General features: G+C 49.1%; 1 protein-coding gene across 5 annotated transcripts in view; it reads left to right on the top strand.

Moving 5' to 3' along the window:
* The window catches only part of FAM76B (family with sequence similarity 76 member B), a 105,584-nt gene that overhangs the window by 24,508 nt on the left and 61,066 nt on the right, over positions 1-20,010 (top strand). For all 5 annotated transcript variants that reach the window (XR_010202187.1, XM_063951482.1, XM_063951483.1 and 2 more), the window contains exon 4: positions 14,449-14,604. Coding sequence is in view for 4 of the 5 variants with exons in the window: in XM_063951482.1 (XP_063807552.1) it covers positions 14,449-14,604 (156 nt within the window). In the remaining variant the exon portion in view is untranslated. The remainder of the gene's footprint in view (positions 1-14,448; positions 14,605-20,010) is intronic.

The raw sequence follows: 20,010 nt of genomic DNA, 5'->3' as shown, positions 1-20,010 counted from the left end.
AGGCGGAGCAATTGCCTATTATACAGTTGTCACCCCCTGGGGAGTCGACACCTGAGTTGGATGAGCTTGTGGAAGGAATTGCGTGACAGTGTCAGCTCCTTACGACAGACAGTTGACGACATGAGACAGCCGGCTACTCAGCTTGTGCCTGTCCAGGGGTCTCAAACGCCATCAGGGGCTTTAAAACGCCCGTTACCTCAAATGGCAGACACAGACACGGATAGTGACTCCAGTGTCGATGATGAGGAGACAAACGTGACTTCCACTAGGGCCACACGTTACATGATTGAAGCAATGAAAAATGTATTGCATATATCTGATAATACAAGTACCACTAAGAAGGGTATTATGTTTGGTGAGAAAAAACTGCCTGTAGTTTTTCCTGTATCCGAGGAATTAAATGAAGTGTGTGATGAGGCGTGGGTTTCCCCCGATAAAAAACTGATAATTCCTAAAAGGTTATTGGCATCGTACCCTTTCCCGCCAGAGGATAGGGCACGTTGGGAAACACCCCCTAGGGTGGATAAAGCGCTCACACGCTTGTCTAAACAGGTAGAACTACCCTCTCCTGATACGGCCGCCCTAAAGGAACCTGCCGATAGAAAGCTGGAGAATATCCTAAAATGTATATACTCTCACACGGGTGTTATACTGCGACCAGCAATCGCCTCAGCCTGGATGTGCAGTGCGGGCCTGGCGTGGTCGGATTCCCTGACTGAAAATATTGATACCCTAGATAGGGACAGTATATTATTGACTATAGAGCATTTGAAGGATGCATTTCTATATATGCGTGATGCACAGAGGGATATTTGCCGACTGGCATCAAGAGTTAGCGCGCTGTCCATTTCTGCAAGAAGAGGTTTATGGACGCGGCAGTGGTCAGGTGATGCGGATTCTAAAAGGCACATGGAAGTATTGCCTTATAGGGGGGAGGAGTTATTTGGGGTAGGTCTATCAGACCTGGTAGCCACGGCAACGGCTGGAAAATCCACATTTTTACCCCAGGTAGCTTCTCAACCTAAGAAGACGCCATATTATCAGGCGCAGTCCTTTCGGCCCCATAAGGGCAAGCTGGCAAAAGGCGCCTCATTTCTGCCCCGTGGCAGAGGGAGAGGTAAAAGGCTGCAACAAACAGCCAGTTCCCAGGAACAAAAGCCCTCTCCCGCCTCCGCAAAGTCCTCAGCATGACGCTGGGGCTTTACAAGCGGACTCAGGCACGGTGGGGGCCCGTCTCCAGAAGTTCAGTGCGCAGTGGGCCCACTCGCAAGTGGACCCCTGGATCCTTCAGGTGGTATCCCAGGGGTACAAATTGGAATTCGAGACGTCTCCCCCTCGCCGTTTTCTAAAGTCTGCTTTACCGACGTCTCCCTCAGACAGGGAAGCAGTATTGGAAGCCATTCACAAGCTGTATTCCCAGCAGGTGATAATCAAGGTACCCCTCCTACAACAGGGAAAGGGGTACTATTCCACGCTATTTGTGGTACCGAAGCCGGACGGCTCGGTGAGACCAATTTTAAACCTAAAATCCTTGAACACTTACATACAAAGGTTCAAATTCAAGATGGAGTCACTCAGAGCAGTGATTGCAAACGTGGAAGAAGGGGACTATATGGTGTCTCTGGACATCAAAGATGCTTACCTACATGTCCCAATTTACCCTTCTCACCAAGGGTATCTCAGGTTTGTGGTACAGAACTGTCACTATCAGTTTCAAACGCTGCCGTTTGGATTGTCCACGGCACCCCGGGTCTTTACCAAGGTAATGGCCGAAATGATGATACTCCTTCGAAGGAAGGGAGTTTTAGTTATCCCTTACTTGGACGATCTCCTGATAAGCGCAAGATCCAGGGAACAGTTGGAAGTCGGAGTAGCACTATCTCAGATAGTGCTGCGCCAGCACGGTTGGATTCTCAATATTCCAAAATCGCAGCTGATCCCGACGACACGACTTCTATTCCTAGGGATGATCCTGGACACAGTCCAGAAAAAGGTGTTTCTCCCGGAGGAGAAAGCCAGGGAGTTATCCGAACTAGTCAGAAATCTCCTAAAACCAGGCCAAGTCTCAGTGCATCAATGCACAAGGGTCCTGGGAAAGATGGTGGCTTCTTACGAAGCAATCCCATTCGGCAGATTCCACGCAAGAACCTTCCAGTGGGATCTGCTAGACAAATGGTCCGGGTCGCATCTTCAGATGCATCAGCGGATAATCTTGGCACCAAGGACAAGGGTGTCTCTCCTGTGGTGGTTGCAGAGTGCTCATCTTCTAGAGGGCCGCAGATTCGGCATTCAGGACTGGGTCCTGGTGACAACGGATGCCAGCCTGAGAGGCTGGGGAGCAGTCACACAGGGAAGAAATTTCCAGGGCTTGTGGTCAAGCCTGGAGACATCACTTCACATAAATATCCTGGAGCTAAGGGCCATCTACAATGCTCTAAGCCTAGCAAGACCTCTGCTTCAAGGTCAGCCGGTGCTGATCCAGTCGGACAACATCACGGCAGTCGCCCACGTAAACAGACAGGGCGGCACAAGAAGCAGGAGGGCAATGACAGAAGTTGCAAGGATTCTTCGCTGGGCGGAAAATCATGTGATAGCACTGTCAGCAGTGTTCATTCCGGGAGTGGACAACTGGGAAGCAGACTTCCTCAGCAGACACGACCTCCACCCGGGGAAGTGGGGACTTCACCCAGAAGTCTTCCACATGATTGTGAACCGTTGGGAAAAACCAAAGGTGGACATGATGGCGTCCCGCCTCAACAAAAAACTAGACAGATATTGCGCCAGGTCAAGGGACCCTCAGGCAATAGCTGTGGACGCTCTGGTAACACCGTGGGTGTACCAGTCAGTGTATGTGTTCCCTCCTCTGCCTCTCATACCCAAGGTACTGAGAATCATAAGAAGGAGAGGAGTAAGGACTATACTCGTGGCTCCGGATTGGCCAAGAAGGACTTGGTACCCGGAACTTCAAGAGATGCTCACGGAGGACCCGTGGCCTCTACCTCTAAGAAAGGACCTGCTCCAGCAGGGACCCTGTCTGTTCCAAGACTTACCGCGGCTGCGTTTGACGGCATGGCGGTTGAACGCCGGATCCTGAAGGAAAAAGGCATTCCGGATGAAGTCATCCCTACCCTGATCAAAGCCAGGAAGGCTGTAACCGTACAACATTATCACCGTATTTGGCGTAAATATGTTGCGTGGTGCGAGGCTAGGAAGGCCCCTACAGAGGAATTTCAACTGGGTCGTTTCCTGCATTTCCTGCAAACAGGACTGTCTATGGGCCTAAAATTAGGGTCCATTAAGGTTCAATTTTCGGCCCTGTCTATTTTCTTCCAGAAAGAACTGGCTTCAGTTCCTGAAGTTCAGACGTTTGTCAAGGGGGTACTGCATATACAGCCTCCTTTTGTGCCTCCAGTGGCACCTTGGGATCTCAATGTAGTTTTGGGGTTCCTAAAATCACATTGGTTTGAACCACTCTCCACTGTGGACTTAAAATATCTCACATGGAAAGTGGTAATGCTGTTAGCCCTGGCTTCAGCCAGGCGTGTCTCAGAATTGGCGGCTTTATCCTATAAAAGCCCTTACCTAATTTTTCATGCGGACAGGGCAGAATTGAGGACTCGTCCTCAATTTCTCCCTAAGGTGGTTTCAGCGTTTCACTTGAACCAGCCTATTGTGGTACCTGCGGCTACTAGGGACTTGGAGGACTCCAAGTTGCTGGACGTAGTCAGGGCCCTGAAAATATATGTTTCCAGGACGGCTGGAGTCAGAAAATCTGACTCGCTGTTTATCCTGTATGCACCCAACAAGCTGGGTGCTCCTGCTTCTAAGCAGACTATTGCTCGTTGGATTTGTAGTACAATTCAGCTTGCACATTCTGTGGCAGGCCTGCCACAGCCAAAATCTGTAAAAGCCCATTCCACAAGGAAGGTGGGCTCATCTTGGGCGGCTGCCCGAGGGGTCTCGGCTTTACAACTTTGCCGAGCAGCTACTTGGTCAGGGGCAAACACGTTTGCTAAATTCTACAAATTTGATACCCTGGCTGAGGAGGACCTGGAGTTCTCTCATTCGGTGCTGCAGAGTCATCCGCACTCTCCCGCCCGTTTGGGAGCTTTGGTTTAATCCCCATGGTCCTTACGGAGTTCCCAGCATCCACTAGGACGTCAGAGAAAATAAGAATTTACTTACCGATTAATTCTATTTCTCGTAGTCCGTAGTGGATGCTGGGCGCCCATCCCAAGTGCGGATTGTCTGCAATACTTGTACATAGTTATTGTTACAAAAATCGGGTTATTATTGTTGTGAGCCATCTTTTCAGAGGCTCCTCTGTTATCATGCTGTTAACTGGGTTCAGATCACAGGTTGTACGGTGTGATTGGTGTGGCTGGTATGAGTCTTACCCGGGATTCAAAATCCTTCCTTATTGTGTACGCTCGTCCGGGCACAGTATCCTAACTGAGGCTTGGAGGAGGGTCATAGGGGGAGGAGCCAGTGCACACCAGGTAGTCCTAAAGCTTTTACTTTTGTGCCCAGTCTCCTGCGGAGCCGCTATTCCCCATGGTCCTTTCGGAGTTCCCAGCATCCACTACGGACTGCGAGAAATAGAATTATCGGTAAGTAAATTCTTATTTTTGAATCTAAAGTCCTTGAATCCTTACCTAAAGGTTTTCAAGTTAAAAATGGAATCCCTGAGGGCAGTAATTGCGGGTCTGGAAGAACAGGAGTTCCTGGTTTCCCTGGATATCAATGACGCCTACCTTCATATTTCAATTTGGCCACCTCATTAAGCTTTTCTGAGGTTTGCCCTACTGGATGATCACTACCAGTTCCAGGCACTATCCTTTGGCTTGTCCACGGCTCCGAGGGTATTCACGAAGGTGATGGTGGAGATGATGTTCCAACTCTGGTTCCAGGGGGTTAATGTTGTCCCTTACCTGGATGATCTTCTGATAAAAGCAAGATCCAGGGAGCTTTTATTGCTCCATATCGACCACACTATCCAACTTCTGTCATGCCATGGGTGGATTCTCAATCTACAGAAGTCCCACCTGGAACCGACTCAGCAGCTCCTGTTCTTGGGGATGTTACTGGATACGGTGGCCCAGAAGGTATTCCTCCCAGAGGACAAGATGAGAACACTTCAGGAGATGGTCCACATGGTGCTCCAACCTGCTCGTGTATTCATCCACCTTTGAATCAGATTGTTGGGGAAGATGGTCGCCTCCTACGAGGCGATCCAATATGGGAGGTTCCATGCCAGAACATTTCAATTGGATCACCTGAGCAAGTGGTCCAGGCCACATCTACAGATGCACCGGATGATTCAGCTGTCACCGCAGGCCAGGATTTCTCTATCGTCCTAGTGGATGCTGGGGTTCCTGAAAGGACCATGGGGAATAGCGGCTCCGCAGGAGACAGGGCACAAAAAGTAAAGCTTTAGGATCAGGTGGTGTGCACTGGCTCCTCCCCCTATGACCCTCCTCCAAGCCTCAGTTAGATTTTTGTGCCCGGCCGAGAAGGGTGCAATCTAGGTGGCTCTCCTAAAGAGCTGCTTAGAAAAGTTTAGCTTAGGATTTTTATTTTACAGTGAGTCCTGCTGGCAACAGGATCACTGCAACGAGGGACTTAGGGGAGAAGAAGTGAACTCACCTGCGTGCAGGATGGATTGGCTTCTTGGCTACTGGACATTAGCTCCAGAGGGACGATCACAGGTACAGCCTGGATGGTCACCGGAGCCTCGCCGCCGGCCCCCTTGCAGATGCTGAAACGAGAAGAGGTCCAGAATCGGCGGCAGAAGACTCCTCAGTCTTCTTAAGGTAGCGCACAGCACTGCAGCTGTGCGCCATTTTCCTCTCAGCACACTTCACACGGCAGTCACTGAGGGTGCAGGGCGCTGGGAGGGGGGCGCCCTGGGAGGCAAATGAAAACCTTTTTTGGCTAAAAATACCTCACATATAGCCTCCGGGGGCTATATGGAGATATTTAACCCCTGCCAGAATCCGTTAAGAGCGGGAGACGAGGCCGCCGAAAAAGGGGCGGGGCCTATCTCCTCAGCACACAGCGCCATTTTCCCTCACAGAAAGGCTGGAGGGAAAGCTCCCAGGCTCTCCCCTGCACTGCACTACAGAAACAGGGTTAAAACAGAGAGGGGGGGCACTAATTTGGCGTTAGAAATATATAAAAAAGATGCTATAAGGGAAAACACTTATATAAGGTTGTCCCTATATAATTATAGCGTTTTTGGTGTGTGCTGGCAAACTCTCCCTCTGTCTCTCCAAAGGGCTAGTGGGTCCTGTCCTCTATCAGAGCATTCCCTGTGTGTGTGCTGTGTGTCGGTACGTGTGTGTCGACATGTATGAGGACGATGTTGGTGAGGAGGCGGAGCAAATTGCCTGTAATGGTGATGTCACTCTCTAGGGAGTCGACACCGGAATGGATGGCTTATTTAGGGAATTACGTGATAATGTCAACACGCACCAAGGTCGGTTGACGACATGAGACGGCCGACAAACAATTAGTACCGGTCCAGACGTCTCAAAAACACCGTCAGGGGTTTTTAAAACGCCCGTTTACTTTAGTCGGTCGACACAGACACAGACAGGGACACTGAATCCAGTGTCGACGGTGAATAAACAAACGTATTCCTTATTAGGGCCACACGTTAAGGGCAATGAAGGAGGTGTTACATATTTCTGATACTACAAGTACCACAAAAGAGGGTATTATGTGGGATGTGAAAAAACTACCGTAGTTTTTCCTGAATCAGATAAATTAAATGAAGTGTGTGATGATGCGTGGGTTCCCCCCGATAGAAAATATGGGCGGTATACCCTTTCCCGCCAGAAGTTAGGGCGCGTTGGGAAACACCCCTTAGGGTGGATAAGGCGCTCACACGCTTATCAGAACAAGTGGCGGTACCGTCTATAGATAGGGCCGTCCTCAAGGAGCCAGCTGACAGGAGGCTGGAAAAATATCATAAAAAGTATATACACACATACTGGTGTTATACTGCGACCAGCGATCGCCTCAGCCTGGATGTGCAGAGCTGGGGTGGCTTGGTCGGATTCCCTGACTAAAAATATTGATACCCTTGACAGGGACAGTATTTTATTGACTATAGAGCATTTAAAGGATGTATTTCTATATATGCGAGATGCACAGAGGGATATTTGCACTCTGGCATCAAGAGTAAGTGCGATGTCCATATCTGCCAGAAGATGTTTATGGACACGACAGTGGTCAGGTGATGCAGATTCCAAACGGCACAAAGGTGTATTGCCGTATAAAGGAAGAGGAGTTATTTGGGGTCGGTCCATCGGACCTGGTGGCCACGGCAACTGCTGGAAAATCCACCGTTTTTACCCTAAGTCACATCTCTGCAGAAAAAGACACCGTCTTTTCAGCTTCAGTCCTTTCGTCCCTATAAGAGTCATATCTGCCCAGGGATAGAGGAAAGGGAAGAAGACTGCAGCAGGCAGCCCATTCCCAGGAACAGAAGCGTTCCACCGCTTCTGACAAGCTCTCAGCATGACGCTGAGACCGTACAGGACCCCTGGATCCTACAAGTAGTATCCCAGGGGTACAGTTTGGAATGTCGAGACGTTTCCCCTGCGCAGGCTCCTGAAGTCTGCTTTACCAAGGTCTCCCTCCGACAAGGAGGCAGTATGGGAAAAAATTCACGAGCTGTATTCCCAGCAGGTGATAATTAAATTACCCCTCCTACAACAAGAAAAGGGGGTATTATTCCACACTATATTGTGGTACTGAAGCCAGAAGGCTAGGTGAGACCTATTCTAAATCTAAAAAAATTTGAACACTTACAAAGGTTCAAATCAAGATGGAGTCACTCAGAGCAGTGATAACGAACCGGGAAGAAGGGGACTATCTGGTGTCCCGAGACATCAGGGATGCTTACCTCCATGTCCCAAATTTGCCCTTATCACTAAGGGTACCTCAGGTTCGTGGTACAGAACTGTCACTATCAGTTTCAGACGCTGCCGTTTGGATTGTCTACGGCACCCCGGGTCTTTACCAAGGTAATGGCCGAAATGATGGTTCTTCTTCGAAGAAAAGGCGTCTTAATTATCCCTTACTTGGACGATCTCCTGATAAGGGCAAAGTCCAGGGAACAGTTGGAGGTCGGAGTAGCACTATCTCGGATACTGTTACAACAGCAGGGGTGGATTCTAAATATTCCAAAATCGCAGCTGATCCCGACAACAAGTCTCCTGTGCTTAGGGATGATTCTGGACACAGTCCAGAAAAAGGTGTTTCTCCCGAAAGAGAAAGCCAGGGAGTTATCCGAGCTAGTCAGGAACCTCCTAAAATCAGTGCATCATTGCACAAGGGCCATGGTAAAAAAATGGTGACTTCCTTCGAAGCAATTCCAGTCGGCAGATTTCATGCAAGAACTTTTCAGTGGGATCTGCTGGACAAATGGTCCGGATCGCATCTTCAGATGCATCAGCGGATAACCCTATATCCAAGGACAAGGGTGTCTCTCCTGTGGTGGTTACAGAGTGCTCATCTTCTAGAGGGCCGCAGATTCGGCATTCAGTTTTGGATGTTGGTGACCACGGAGGCCAGCCCGAGAGGCTGGGGAGCAGTCACACAAGGAAAAAATTTCCAGGGAGTGTGATCAAGTCTGGAGATTTTTCTCCACATAAATATAGCTAAGGGTAAATTTATAATGCTCTAAGCTTAGCAAGACCTCTGCTTCAAGGTCAGCCGGTATTGATCCAGTGGGATAAAACATCACGGCAGTCGCCCACGTAAACAGACAGGGCGGCACAAGAAGCAGGAGGGCAGTGGCAAAAACTGCAAGGACTTTTCGCTGGGCGGAAAATCATGTGATAGCACTGTCAGCAGTGTTTCATTCCGGGAATGGAAACTGGGAAGCAGACTTCCTCAGTAGGCACGACCTCCACCCGGCAGAGTGGGAACTTCATGGGGAAGTTTTCCACATAATTGTAAACCGTTGAGAATTACCAAAGGTGGACGTGATGGCGTCCCGTCTGAACAAAAAAACGGGACAGGTATTGCGCCAGGTTAAGAGACCCTCAGGCAATAGCTGTGGACGTTCTGGTAACACCGTGGGTGTACCAGTCGGTGTATGTGTTCCATCCTCTGCTTTTCATACCTAAGGTACTGAGAATTATAAGACGTAGAGGAGTAAGAACTATACTCATGGCTCCATATTGGCCAAGAAGGACTTGGTACCCGGAACTTCAAGAGATGCTCACAGAGGACTTATGGCCTCTGCCGCTAAGAAGGGACTTGTTTCAGCAAGTACCATGTCTGTTCCAAGACTTACCGCAGCTGCGTTTGACGGCATGGCGGTGGAACGCCGGATCCTAAGGGAAAAGGCATTCAGGAAGAGGTCATTCCTACCCTGGTCAAAGCCAGAAAGGAGGTGACCGCACAACATTATCACCACATGTGGCAAAAATATGTTGCGTGTTGTGAGGCCAGGAAGGCCCCACGAAGAAATTTCAACTCTGTCGATTCCTGCATTTCTTGCAAACAGGAGTGTCTATGGGCCTCAAATTGGGGTCCATTAAGGTTCAAATTTCGGCCCTGTCGATTTTTCTTCCAGAAAGAATTGGCTTCAGTTCCTGAAGTCCAGAAGTTTGTCAAGGGAGTATTGCATATACAACCCCCTTTTGTGCCTCCAGTGGCACTGTGGGATCTCAACGTAGTTCTGGGATTCCTCAAAACACATTGGTTTAAAACCAGTCAAATCTGTGGATTTGAAGCATCTCACATGAAAAGTGAACATGCTCTTGGACCTGGCCTGGACCAGGCGAGTGTCAAATTGGTGGTTTTTTTTTTTCTCAAAAAAAGCCCATATCTGTTTGTCCATTCGGACAGGGCAGAGCTGCGGACTCGTCCCCAGTTCTCTCCCTAAGGTGGTGTCAGTGTTTCACCTGAACCAGCTTATTGTGGTGTCTTGCGCCTACTAGGGACTTGGAGGACTCCAAGTTGCTAGATGTGGTCAGGGCCCTGAAAATATAGGTTCCAGGACGGCTGGAGTCAGGAAAACTGACTTGCTGTTATCCTGTATGCACCCAACAAACTGGGTGCTCTTGCTTTTAAGCAGACTTTTGCTAGTTGGATGTGTAATACAATTCAGCTTGCACATTCTGTGGCAGGCCTGCCACAGCCAAAATATGTAAATGCCCATTCCACAAGGAAGGTGGGCTCATCTTGGGCGGCTGCCCGAGGGGTCTCGGCTTTACAACTTTGCCGAGCGGCTATTTAGTCAGGGGCAAACACGTTTGTAAAATCCTACAAATTTGATACCCTGGCTAAGGAGGACCTGGAGTTCTCTCATTCGGTGCTGCAGAGTCATCCGCACTCTCCCGCCCGTTTGGGAGCTTTGGTATAATCCCCATGGTCCTTTCAGGAACCCCAGCATCCACTAGGACGATAGAGAAAATAAGAATTTACTTACCGATAATTCTATTTCTCGGAGTCCGTAGTGGATGCTGGGCGCCCATCCCAAGTGCGGATTATCTGCATTACTTGTACATAGTTACAAAAATCGGGTTATTATTGTTGTGAGCCATCTTTTCAGAGGCTCCGCTGTTATCATACTGTTAACTGGGTTCAGATCACAGGTTGTACAGTGTGATTGGTGTGGCTGGTATGAGTCTTACCCGGGATTCATAAATCCTTCCTTATTGTGTACGCTCGTCCGGGCACAGTACCTAACTGAGGCTTGGAGGAGGGTCATAGGGGGAGGAGCCAGTGCACACCACCTGATCCTAAAGCTTTACTTTTTGTGCCCTGTCTCCTGCGGAGCCGCTATTCCCCATGGTCCTTTCAGGAACCCCAGCATCCACTACGGACTCCGAGAAATAGAATTATCGGTAAGTAAATTCTTATTTTCCCTCCTGTGGTGGCTGCAGTCCTCGGGATTCAGGCTTGGACTCTCCTCACGACTGATGCAAGTTTGGGGTGCTGTCACCCAAGGGGTGCAGTTCCAGTACAGGTGGTCAGCCCACGAAACCTCCCTTTTCGATCAACATTCTGGAAGTTTGGGCTATCTACCATGCTCTGCTCCAGCCCCCTCCTCTGCTCGCGAATCATGCACTCCAAGTTCAGTCGGACAACGCCACACAGCAGTGGCGTACATCAATCGGTAAGGAGGGACAAAAAGCAGAGCCTGCATGCAAGAGGTGTCAAAGATATTCCTCTGGGCGGAAAGAAATGCAAGAGCAATGTCTGCAATCTTCATTCTGGGAGTGGACAACTGGGAAGCGGACTTCCTCAGTCGTCACGACATCCACCAGGGAGAGTGTGGACTCCACCCTCAGGTGTTTCACCAGTGGGGCTGCCCGCAAATAGACTTGATGGCTTCTCGTCTCCACAAGAAGCTTCACTGGTATTGTTGGCGACCCAGGGACACTCAGTCGAGGGCAGTGGACGCACTGATGTCGCCTTGGCCTTACCGGCTGGTCTAACTGTTTCTTCCGATTCCGTTGCTCCCAAGGGTGCGCAAGCGGATCAGAAATCAGTGAGTCCAGGCAATTCTGATTGCCCCGGATTGGCCTCTGAGGGCGTGGTATGCGGATCTTCTGGTCATGTCCGTCGAAGACCCTTGGACTCTACCACTAAGAAGCAAACTTCATCAACAAGGACCTTTCGTCTACCCGGACTTACGGCGACTTTGTTTGACAGCATGGAGCTTGAGCTGAACATCCTAGCTCACGAGGGCCTTTCCAAAAAGGTTATTGCTACCATGGTTCAGGCCAGGATACCTGTGATGTCAAAACACTATCATCACATCTGGAGAAGATATGTCTCTTGGTGCGAGGAACGCACGTATCCACCTGCAGAGTTCCACTTGGGATGTTTCATACATTTTCTGCAGGAAGTGGATAAGGGTTTGCTTCTTGGTTCCATTAAGGTTCAGATTTCAGCTCTCTCCATTTTCTACCAGAAGAAATTGGCAGTGTTGCCAGAAGTTCAGACCTTCTTGCAAGGGGTACTCCACATACAACCTCCTTTTTGTTCTGCCAACGGTGCCCTCGGATTTGAATGTAGTGTTGGAATTTCTACATTCCGCCTGATTTGAGCCTCTGATGCCGGTTGAAGACAAGTACCACACGTGGAAGACTGTGATATTACTGGCCCTGGCTTCTGCTAGACGTGTCTCAGAATTGGGGGCCTTATCGTGTAAAAGTCCATACTTGGTCTCTTATGAGAACAGAGCGGATCTCAGGACTAGGCAGCAGTTCCTGCCGTAAGGTTGTCTCTGTGTTTCACCTGAAACAACCTATTTTGGTTCTGTCCAGTTCTGACGCTTCTGCTCCTCCGGAGGCATTGGATGTGGTGTGAGCCTTGAAGATTTATGTCAAGTGGACAGCTCGGATCAGAAAGACTGATTCCTTGTTCGTGCTCTGATGCGCAAAAGGGTTGTCCTGCTTCGAAGCAGTCCATTGCTCGTTGGCTTAGGCTTACTATCCAACAGGCCAATGTTTCGACAGCCTTGCCTGTTCCTAAGTCTCTGAAAGCCCACTCTACAAGATCTGTGGGCTCTTCCTGGGCGGCTGCCCGAGGAGTCTCTGCCTTGCAACTATGCCGAGAGACTACCTGGTAGGGGAAGAACACATTTGTGAAGTTCTACAAGTTTGATACCCAGTTTGGGCAGGTGGTGGTGCAGCAGTCTCCGCACATTCATGCCTGTTCTGGAAGCTTTGGGATGTCCCCATCGTACTAATCTCCCCAATATCCCTTATGGATGCTAGAGAAAATAGGATTTTAATTACCTACCGGTAAATCCTTTTCTCGTCGTCCATAAAGGATATAGGGCGCTCGCCTCAGTGCGTTGACCTTTCTGCAGGGTCTCTGTTATGTGGTTACCTGTTCAGCTGTTGCTGTTTATTGTTACTAGCCGTTGCTGGTGTGTTTTATATGTTAGTGGTGTGCTGGTGTTGAATCTCACCACTCTTTGTTGTCATGTTTCTTCTCTCATATGTCCTTTCTCCTTCGGCCCTGTTTTACCTATAACTGCCTGTGGGAGGGGGCATAGAGGGGAGGAGCCAGCACACCCTGTGAAGAAATTTAAAGTGCAGCGGCTCCTTTGGATCCTGTCTATACCCCATCGTACTAAGTCTCCCCAATATCCCTTACGGACTACGAGAAAAGGATTTACCGGTAGGTAATTTAAAATCCTATTTTACTTTCTGAGCCACCAAGCTTCATCTGTGCTCCCACTTCTCATTAAATTAGAGCTGTTAATGTTGGCGAGGCTGAGTTAGTCCTAAAGCAGAGACTAAGGGGTATATTTACTAAAGTGCAGGTTTTTAGAAGTGGAGATTTTGCCCATAGCAACCAGATTCTACTTATCACTTTAATAAATATACCCCCAAGAGCTGGAACAGCAGGGCCTACAGATGGACAGAGCTGAGAGCTTCCCAATACTATAATATACACAGTCGTCATATTATTATGACCACTTCCTACATTTGACGTTGGCAGTGCGTAGCCCATGAAGTACGTCACGTGTCGTGCGCTGGCATGGTGGGTATATAAGGTGTGCGACATGTCGTCTGCACTTATCACTCGTTGCTGTCATGGGTGTCGATTTATCAGAGTTGAAAATAGGGATGATTATCCGCTTTCGGGCCAAGGGTGGCAGTATTTTTGAAACGCCGCAGTTTGTGAACAGACACACTACAGGTGCAGCTCACAGTCAAAATGAACCTTTGGGCTACCAGACGTGTGTCTAAAATATCCCTTCAGCGAACCCTTCTGCGTATGGGACTCCAAAGCAAACAGATGGTCACTGCCTATGCTAATGAAGGTGCATTGGTGGAAAAGGCTTCACTTTGCACGGCTGTATCAGAATTGGACCTCTGCTGATTGGCGAAGGGTTGCCTTCCCAGATGAGTCACGTTTTCTGCTTCATCGAACAGATGGACCTTGGCGTGTCAGACGAGAACCATCAGAGAACAAACACCCTGCAACCATTGCTAGAAGAAAACAAGCTGGTAGTGGTCACACACCCCCTTCCCTCTTCCCCAGCAGCTGTGGGATGCACTGAAGTCAGCATGGCTCCAGATATCTGTGCCAACCTACCAGCACCTTACTGGGGCACTCCCAGCCCTTCTAGCCGCAGTTACTCAAGCTATTGGATGGTGGTCATAATAATGTGACTGGACTGTGTACTTTACACCAGAGGTATTCAAGATGCTACCTTCCAGCTACTGCGGAACTATACGTCCCAGCATGCCCTGCCGCAGTTTTGCTATTATAGCATGCTAAAACTAGCAGGGCATGCTGGGATGTGTAGTTATATTGAAGCTGCAGTGCTGCATGTGGCATAACCCCTACCCTACAGGGGTTTGGTTATATGTAGTCTACATTTCTTATTAAACCCGCTACTGCAATGTAGTTCTAGCTACTAACTGTGCATTTTATTAATGCTTTATTCCTTCTTTACAGCCCAAGCCTTGCCAGTACTGTAACATCATAGCTGCGTTCATTGGCACAAAGTGCCAACGTTGTACCAACTCAGAGAAGAAATACGGCCCTCCGCAGACCTGTGAGCAGTGCAAACAACAATGTGCTTTCGATCGGAAAGAGGAAGGAAGGAGAAAGGTATGACCTTTGCCAAACCCGGGGTCAATTATTGTTATCTTGACAATAGGGCCTAATTCAGAGCTGATCGTAGATGTGCTATATTTAGCACATCTATGATCAGTTTCACAGACATGCTGGGGGACGCCCAGCACAGGGCTAGTCCGCCCCGCACGGCGGTGATGCTTTTGTACCTGATGAACAGCTTCCCCTCCCCTCCAATGGTCCAGACACTTCTCCGTTGTCCGGACCGCGACCGCTCCTGCCTGTCCATCAGGCAGAGGCGATCGCACTAGTGAGATGCTGATAGCATGGATTTGGTAAGCTATACACACTTGCCAATTGGCAGATCAGTATGTGTGGCCAGACATCACACCTGGGTAGACATTTACATTCCTGACATTCTGACAAGAGGGCACCTGCATCACTAGAGTCAGTGTAGTGCACAATATAATAGTCTACTAGACTGTGTAAGTATCAGATAGCAGCAGGTACAGAAGGGGAGAGCTGGCACAGCAGCAGTGTAAAGTGTTTGGCAGTTTTACCTTTTTATCTGATGGTACGATTCCATTGATCGTTGCCCTGGTCTGTAGTGACCAGACTCCACCAGCAGAAAATTGCCTGTGAGAGGACAGAAGTTAGGGCGATGGTCTTCACCACAGGCTTCTCCCCTCTGGTTGACAGAAGATGCTGCTGTAGCCACAGTATATGAAAACAAATAAAATAGATAAAATTAAAGGAAACTGGTTTAGGCAATTTATGTAACACTATGGCACCTGGATAGAGGAGACAGAGTGGGAGGAGCTTTCTGGATTTGTGCTGAAGTCAGAATATGGGCGGGATTCAAATCCTTTATTGCCCCTGATCTCCCGTCTAAAGTGACGGGAGATCGCGGGGCGATATTCTATGGCCCCCTGTTATCGCGCTGATCGCGTCCATAAGAGACGGGTTTAGCCGCGTAAAGCAGCTAAACCCAAGTAAAGTCATGGGCGAGATCTCAAAGTCCTGTTTGGGCGTCCAAACGGGTAACTTTTCGTGCATTTTAGCTCACCACCCCAGGGGGTGGCGAACTGAAATGCTGATATCGTGCCCATCGGCAGTAACATTGTCATACTGCCGGAGGGCGCTATGTGGGGTGGGAGGGCAGCTGCAAAATTTTAATCCCGCCCTAAGTGTCTTTTTCTCCTGCACCACATTCCTCACCCTCTCTGTGTCCACCAAAAAGATGGAGTGAGAAAAAACCCTCATTATCTGATCATGTCTCTGAATGACGGTCACCATTTCTTTTTCATCCACTAGGGGTCACTGGAGTACTCTTGGGATATGGACGGGCCGTAGCCGGAAATGGCACATTTAAATATTTAAATTAGTAACTGGTCACCCCCCTCCATACTCCCATAGAGACTTCAGTATTTTTCTGTGCCTCTAGTCGGAAGGTACAAGTGGACAGAATGTCCTTAGACTCTTCAAACAAGATTATTTTTTAATTTTTTCTACCCGATCCCTTCCCAGCTTATCAAAAAGCGTGGGTCCGGGATCGTTGGTGCTGCAGAAGGCAGCAGATGGTCTGCCGGTGCTCATAAAAGGAGCCCCACCATTGATAAACATCAGCAGAGCTGATGGCAGCCTCAGGCTGCACAAGGAAGCAGGACGGAGCTTAGCAGAGAAGCCCCGTCATGGCCTCCACAGGTGGTGCAGGTACTGAGCGGTTTGGCAGCTCTCTCTGCCGCCGCTCACTTACTTTCTATTACTGTTTATTGCGGGCGGTCAGCTCACGCTGCCGCCCTCTATGTGGGGACTGTATTTTATTTATACAATGTATTATTACAACCCCTGCTGCCTGCCACTCGTCGCTCCCTCGCCGCTCGCTCTAGCCGCACTCCCTACCCGCCGCCCAGTGTGAGGATCCGGTGGGCTGGGCGCTTACAGAGGGAGCCAGCGAGCAGTCCCCGGCACTGCCGCAGGGACGCTCGCCGCTCCACGGCTCTCAGACGCCGGACTAGGGGCCAGACATCCCTCCTCCCTCCCGCCGTTACCAGCGCCTCTGGAGGGGAGAGCGGGGCAGCGGCCGCGGGCAGCTCTCCCTGCTGCCGCGGCACGCTCTTTGATCCGCTCCCCAGTCTCAGCGCTCAAGCCGCTCACTGCACCGCGACTTCTCTGCTCCCTGCTCCCGCCGCTCTCTGGCTCTTGTCCGCTGAAATAGACGGAGCTCGAGGGGGGGAGGCAGTGGAGGGAAGTCTGCCGCTTACACAGATGACTTGCTGCCGCGGTCCGAAGCTACAGAGGAGATCAGAGAGAGAGGGGGGGAGGAATGCCCGCAGGGAGGCCCCAATAACTAAGCTGCGTTTTATGCAGCAGACAGCTCAAGCTTTTAAGCCTATGAGGGGGTTAAAGTAGGGCACTATAACAGCCTCTGTTTCCTGTACAGTGTACAATGTGTATATAGATATAGATATATATATATATATATATATATATATATATATATATATATATAATTATAGAAATATATATGTATCTTGCTGTGTGTGTATATGAGTACATATATATATATATATATATGTGTGTGTGTATATGGGTACATATATATGTGTGTGTATATGGAATATAATATATATAGAGATTGGTGTATCGGCTAACATTGAAATCTATTCTTGTCATAGCAAGCACATGGCGGACACCATTTTGACGTTACTTCCTGGTTCTTCCCCGGAAGTTGCTGCCCTACAACACTCAGCCTCTGGAGGAGCCGGGGTGTTGTTAGGAATGTTTAGTTGTTTTGTACAGCAGCTGTTTTCACGTGCACTGTAATGCAGATTTATACACATGTTACTAATGTGGTCCTACGTCACGGTACGGGTCTGTCCTTCCATTGTTGCTGGTCGGTGTACATAATCAATAAGTTTAATACAAAGTCAAACTAGCAGCTTCGCTGCAAAGTCGGTTAGACAGTGTGTCGAACAAATCCGACTGCACAAACGGACCCTTGCCGATCCTCTTTGGAGGAATGCGGGCGCATGTACTGCCTGGGGGGACAAATTGTGATTATTTGTCTTATAAATTGACTGTTTCAGGGATTGTTTGCGGTCGATTCACCGCCAGCCTTCATATGAACAGGCCCGTATGTCCAGTTCTCAACTGTTATCCCTTGTCAGTTTCAGCATACGACGTTTATTTACCCGTCGGACCGGATCCTACAGTATACAGCAGTAGGGGTGTTGTATTCCCCTGCTTTGGTGGGAGTTTCGGTTAAAAAGGCTGTAGGGGCATGGCACTCAAGTCACGTTTGCCCTACAAGAAGAACGCTTTACACTTCCCGCTGATTACTGCTTCTGCGGACGTTGGCCAGTTTGTTCTCGCTTTTCAGCTTCACTAGTGGTGGCACAACGTCCACTTTGGCTACGTTCTTACCAGGCGAGGACGGATTTCGAACGAGAATAGAGACATTACCTTGCGCTGGCTAGAGGTTTGGTCCTGTCTTGGACACCTGCCTTTCGCAGACCACTAGGGGGAATATCTGATTTCCTACCATTGTCTACGCAAATTCCTGAATAGAACTACTCAGGATATTGTCTTTACACCTCGGTCCATTCGGCGCCGTGCTACAGGACATGTGGTGGACTGCGGTTATGTTACTGCCACCTACTTCGAGAGGTCTCTATCCAAGTTTCAGTGGCCTTTACATCTAAGCCACTAACAAGCCAATGCCATAATGGCGTTCCAGCATCTCCGATCGTCAGTTGTGGACATCCACAGTTAGGTGGATCCGCAGAGTTGGATTCACAGCTTATGAAAATACAGTCGACGGTTTCCCGTCATTGCCATTGGCAAGACAGGTCTGCCTAGATCACAGGACAAGACGGCGGTGCTACAGAGACACAGGCTATAGTAGGCTCAGTAGTTTGATGCCGCAGTCAACACCCGAGTCGCGGTTATATTTCGGTTTTGGATAGTTCCAAAACTGAATGACTCTGTCAGTCAGATACTGACCATGAGGTCGCTTGCTACAGATTCATCATGGAATACTTACAGTCGGTGACGGCAGCTTGGGATCCGCAGTAATACTGGATTACAGTGGATCTCGTGTTTACACGAATCACGCCTACTTATGGTTTGCTGTAAAAATCCATTCTTACTTTCAAATGCTACTGTTTGCCTACTTATCGGTGCCTCGGGTAGTCACAAGTAAAGGCTGGCATGATAGCTCATCCCAGATCCCTAAGAAGGATAACAGTTCCGTACTTTGGAGATCTGCTCATCAATGCTCCGTCTCAACGCTTATTCCTGCAACGTGCATTACTAACGTACACTGGCGTCGTTCAGCCCGGTTAGATTGTCAACCTCAAGAAATCAACCCTCATTCCGTTTCAAATGATTCATGCAGAACACTGATTCCGTGGATAAACGAATTTCCCTGCCTGAACACAACACAAAGTGTTCGTCATCGCGTACAGTTAGTACGCAATCCACGGACTATCTTGGTGCATTTGGGGCATTCGACTACTAGGAAGGAGGGTGGCGTCTTTCGACGCACTCCAGTTCGCAGGAGTTCACTAAGGTCATTTTCATCTGAATGTTATTGCACGCATCTACAAATTCATCAGATAGTGCGGTTGGCTCCACGGTCCAGAGTATCACTACTGGTGGCTCCAAGTACACAATCTCACCGCAGGAAGAATGTTCGGCGTCTGGAATTAGATAATTCTTACAACGGACGCGAGTCTCAGAGGTTGGGGAGCTGTGGTCCAAAATTGTCAACTTCAGAGTCTCTAGTCAGATCACGGAAGATTGCTGTCAATTAAATGACCTGGAATTCAGGGCAATTTCCAACGCGCTACAACAAGCAGTGCACATGCTCCGGTATCAGACTGTCCAGATGCCGCCACACAACGCGACGGCGGTCGCATACAGAACAAGGAGGAATTCGAGGTTGCATGGCATGCGGGAAGTTGCTCGAATCCTCAATTGTGCCGAGCGTCACCAGGTGATATTGTCGGAAGTGTTTTGTTTTGGAGTGGACAACTGGGAGGCAGATTATCCCAGCTGTCAGAATTTTCATCCAGGAAACTGGATGAAAATTCAGGGGATCTAATGGCATCTAGCAAAGAATAAAAAAATAAAAAAAATAAAAATAAATAAATAAAAATAAACATTTCAGTATGTGTCCAGAGCAAGCGCTCCAAAGGCAGTGGATGCTCTCACGATCACGTGGCCGTACAGTTTTGTACCTGTGTCCACCGTCTCCGCTGCTTCCTTGGTTGCTAAAGCGGACCATACGAGAGTCCACGATGGTCATACTAGTGGTGCCTTATTGGCCTCGGAAAGCATGGTTCTCGGATTTCCGCAAACTACTCGCAGCCGATCCTTGCCCGCTTCTGCCACGTCCGGACCTGTTGCAACAAGGTTCGTTCCTTTACCCCGATTTAG

The sequence above is a fragment of the Pseudophryne corroboree genome, chromosome 2 (assembly GCF_028390025.1).
Source record: "Pseudophryne corroboree isolate aPseCor3 chromosome 2, aPseCor3.hap2, whole genome shotgun sequence".
NCBI lineage: Eukaryota > Metazoa > Chordata > Amphibia > Anura > Myobatrachidae > Pseudophryne > Pseudophryne corroboree.
Note: the sequence above shows the minus strand (reverse complement) of the source record. Positions and strands in the feature narration are given on the sequence as shown.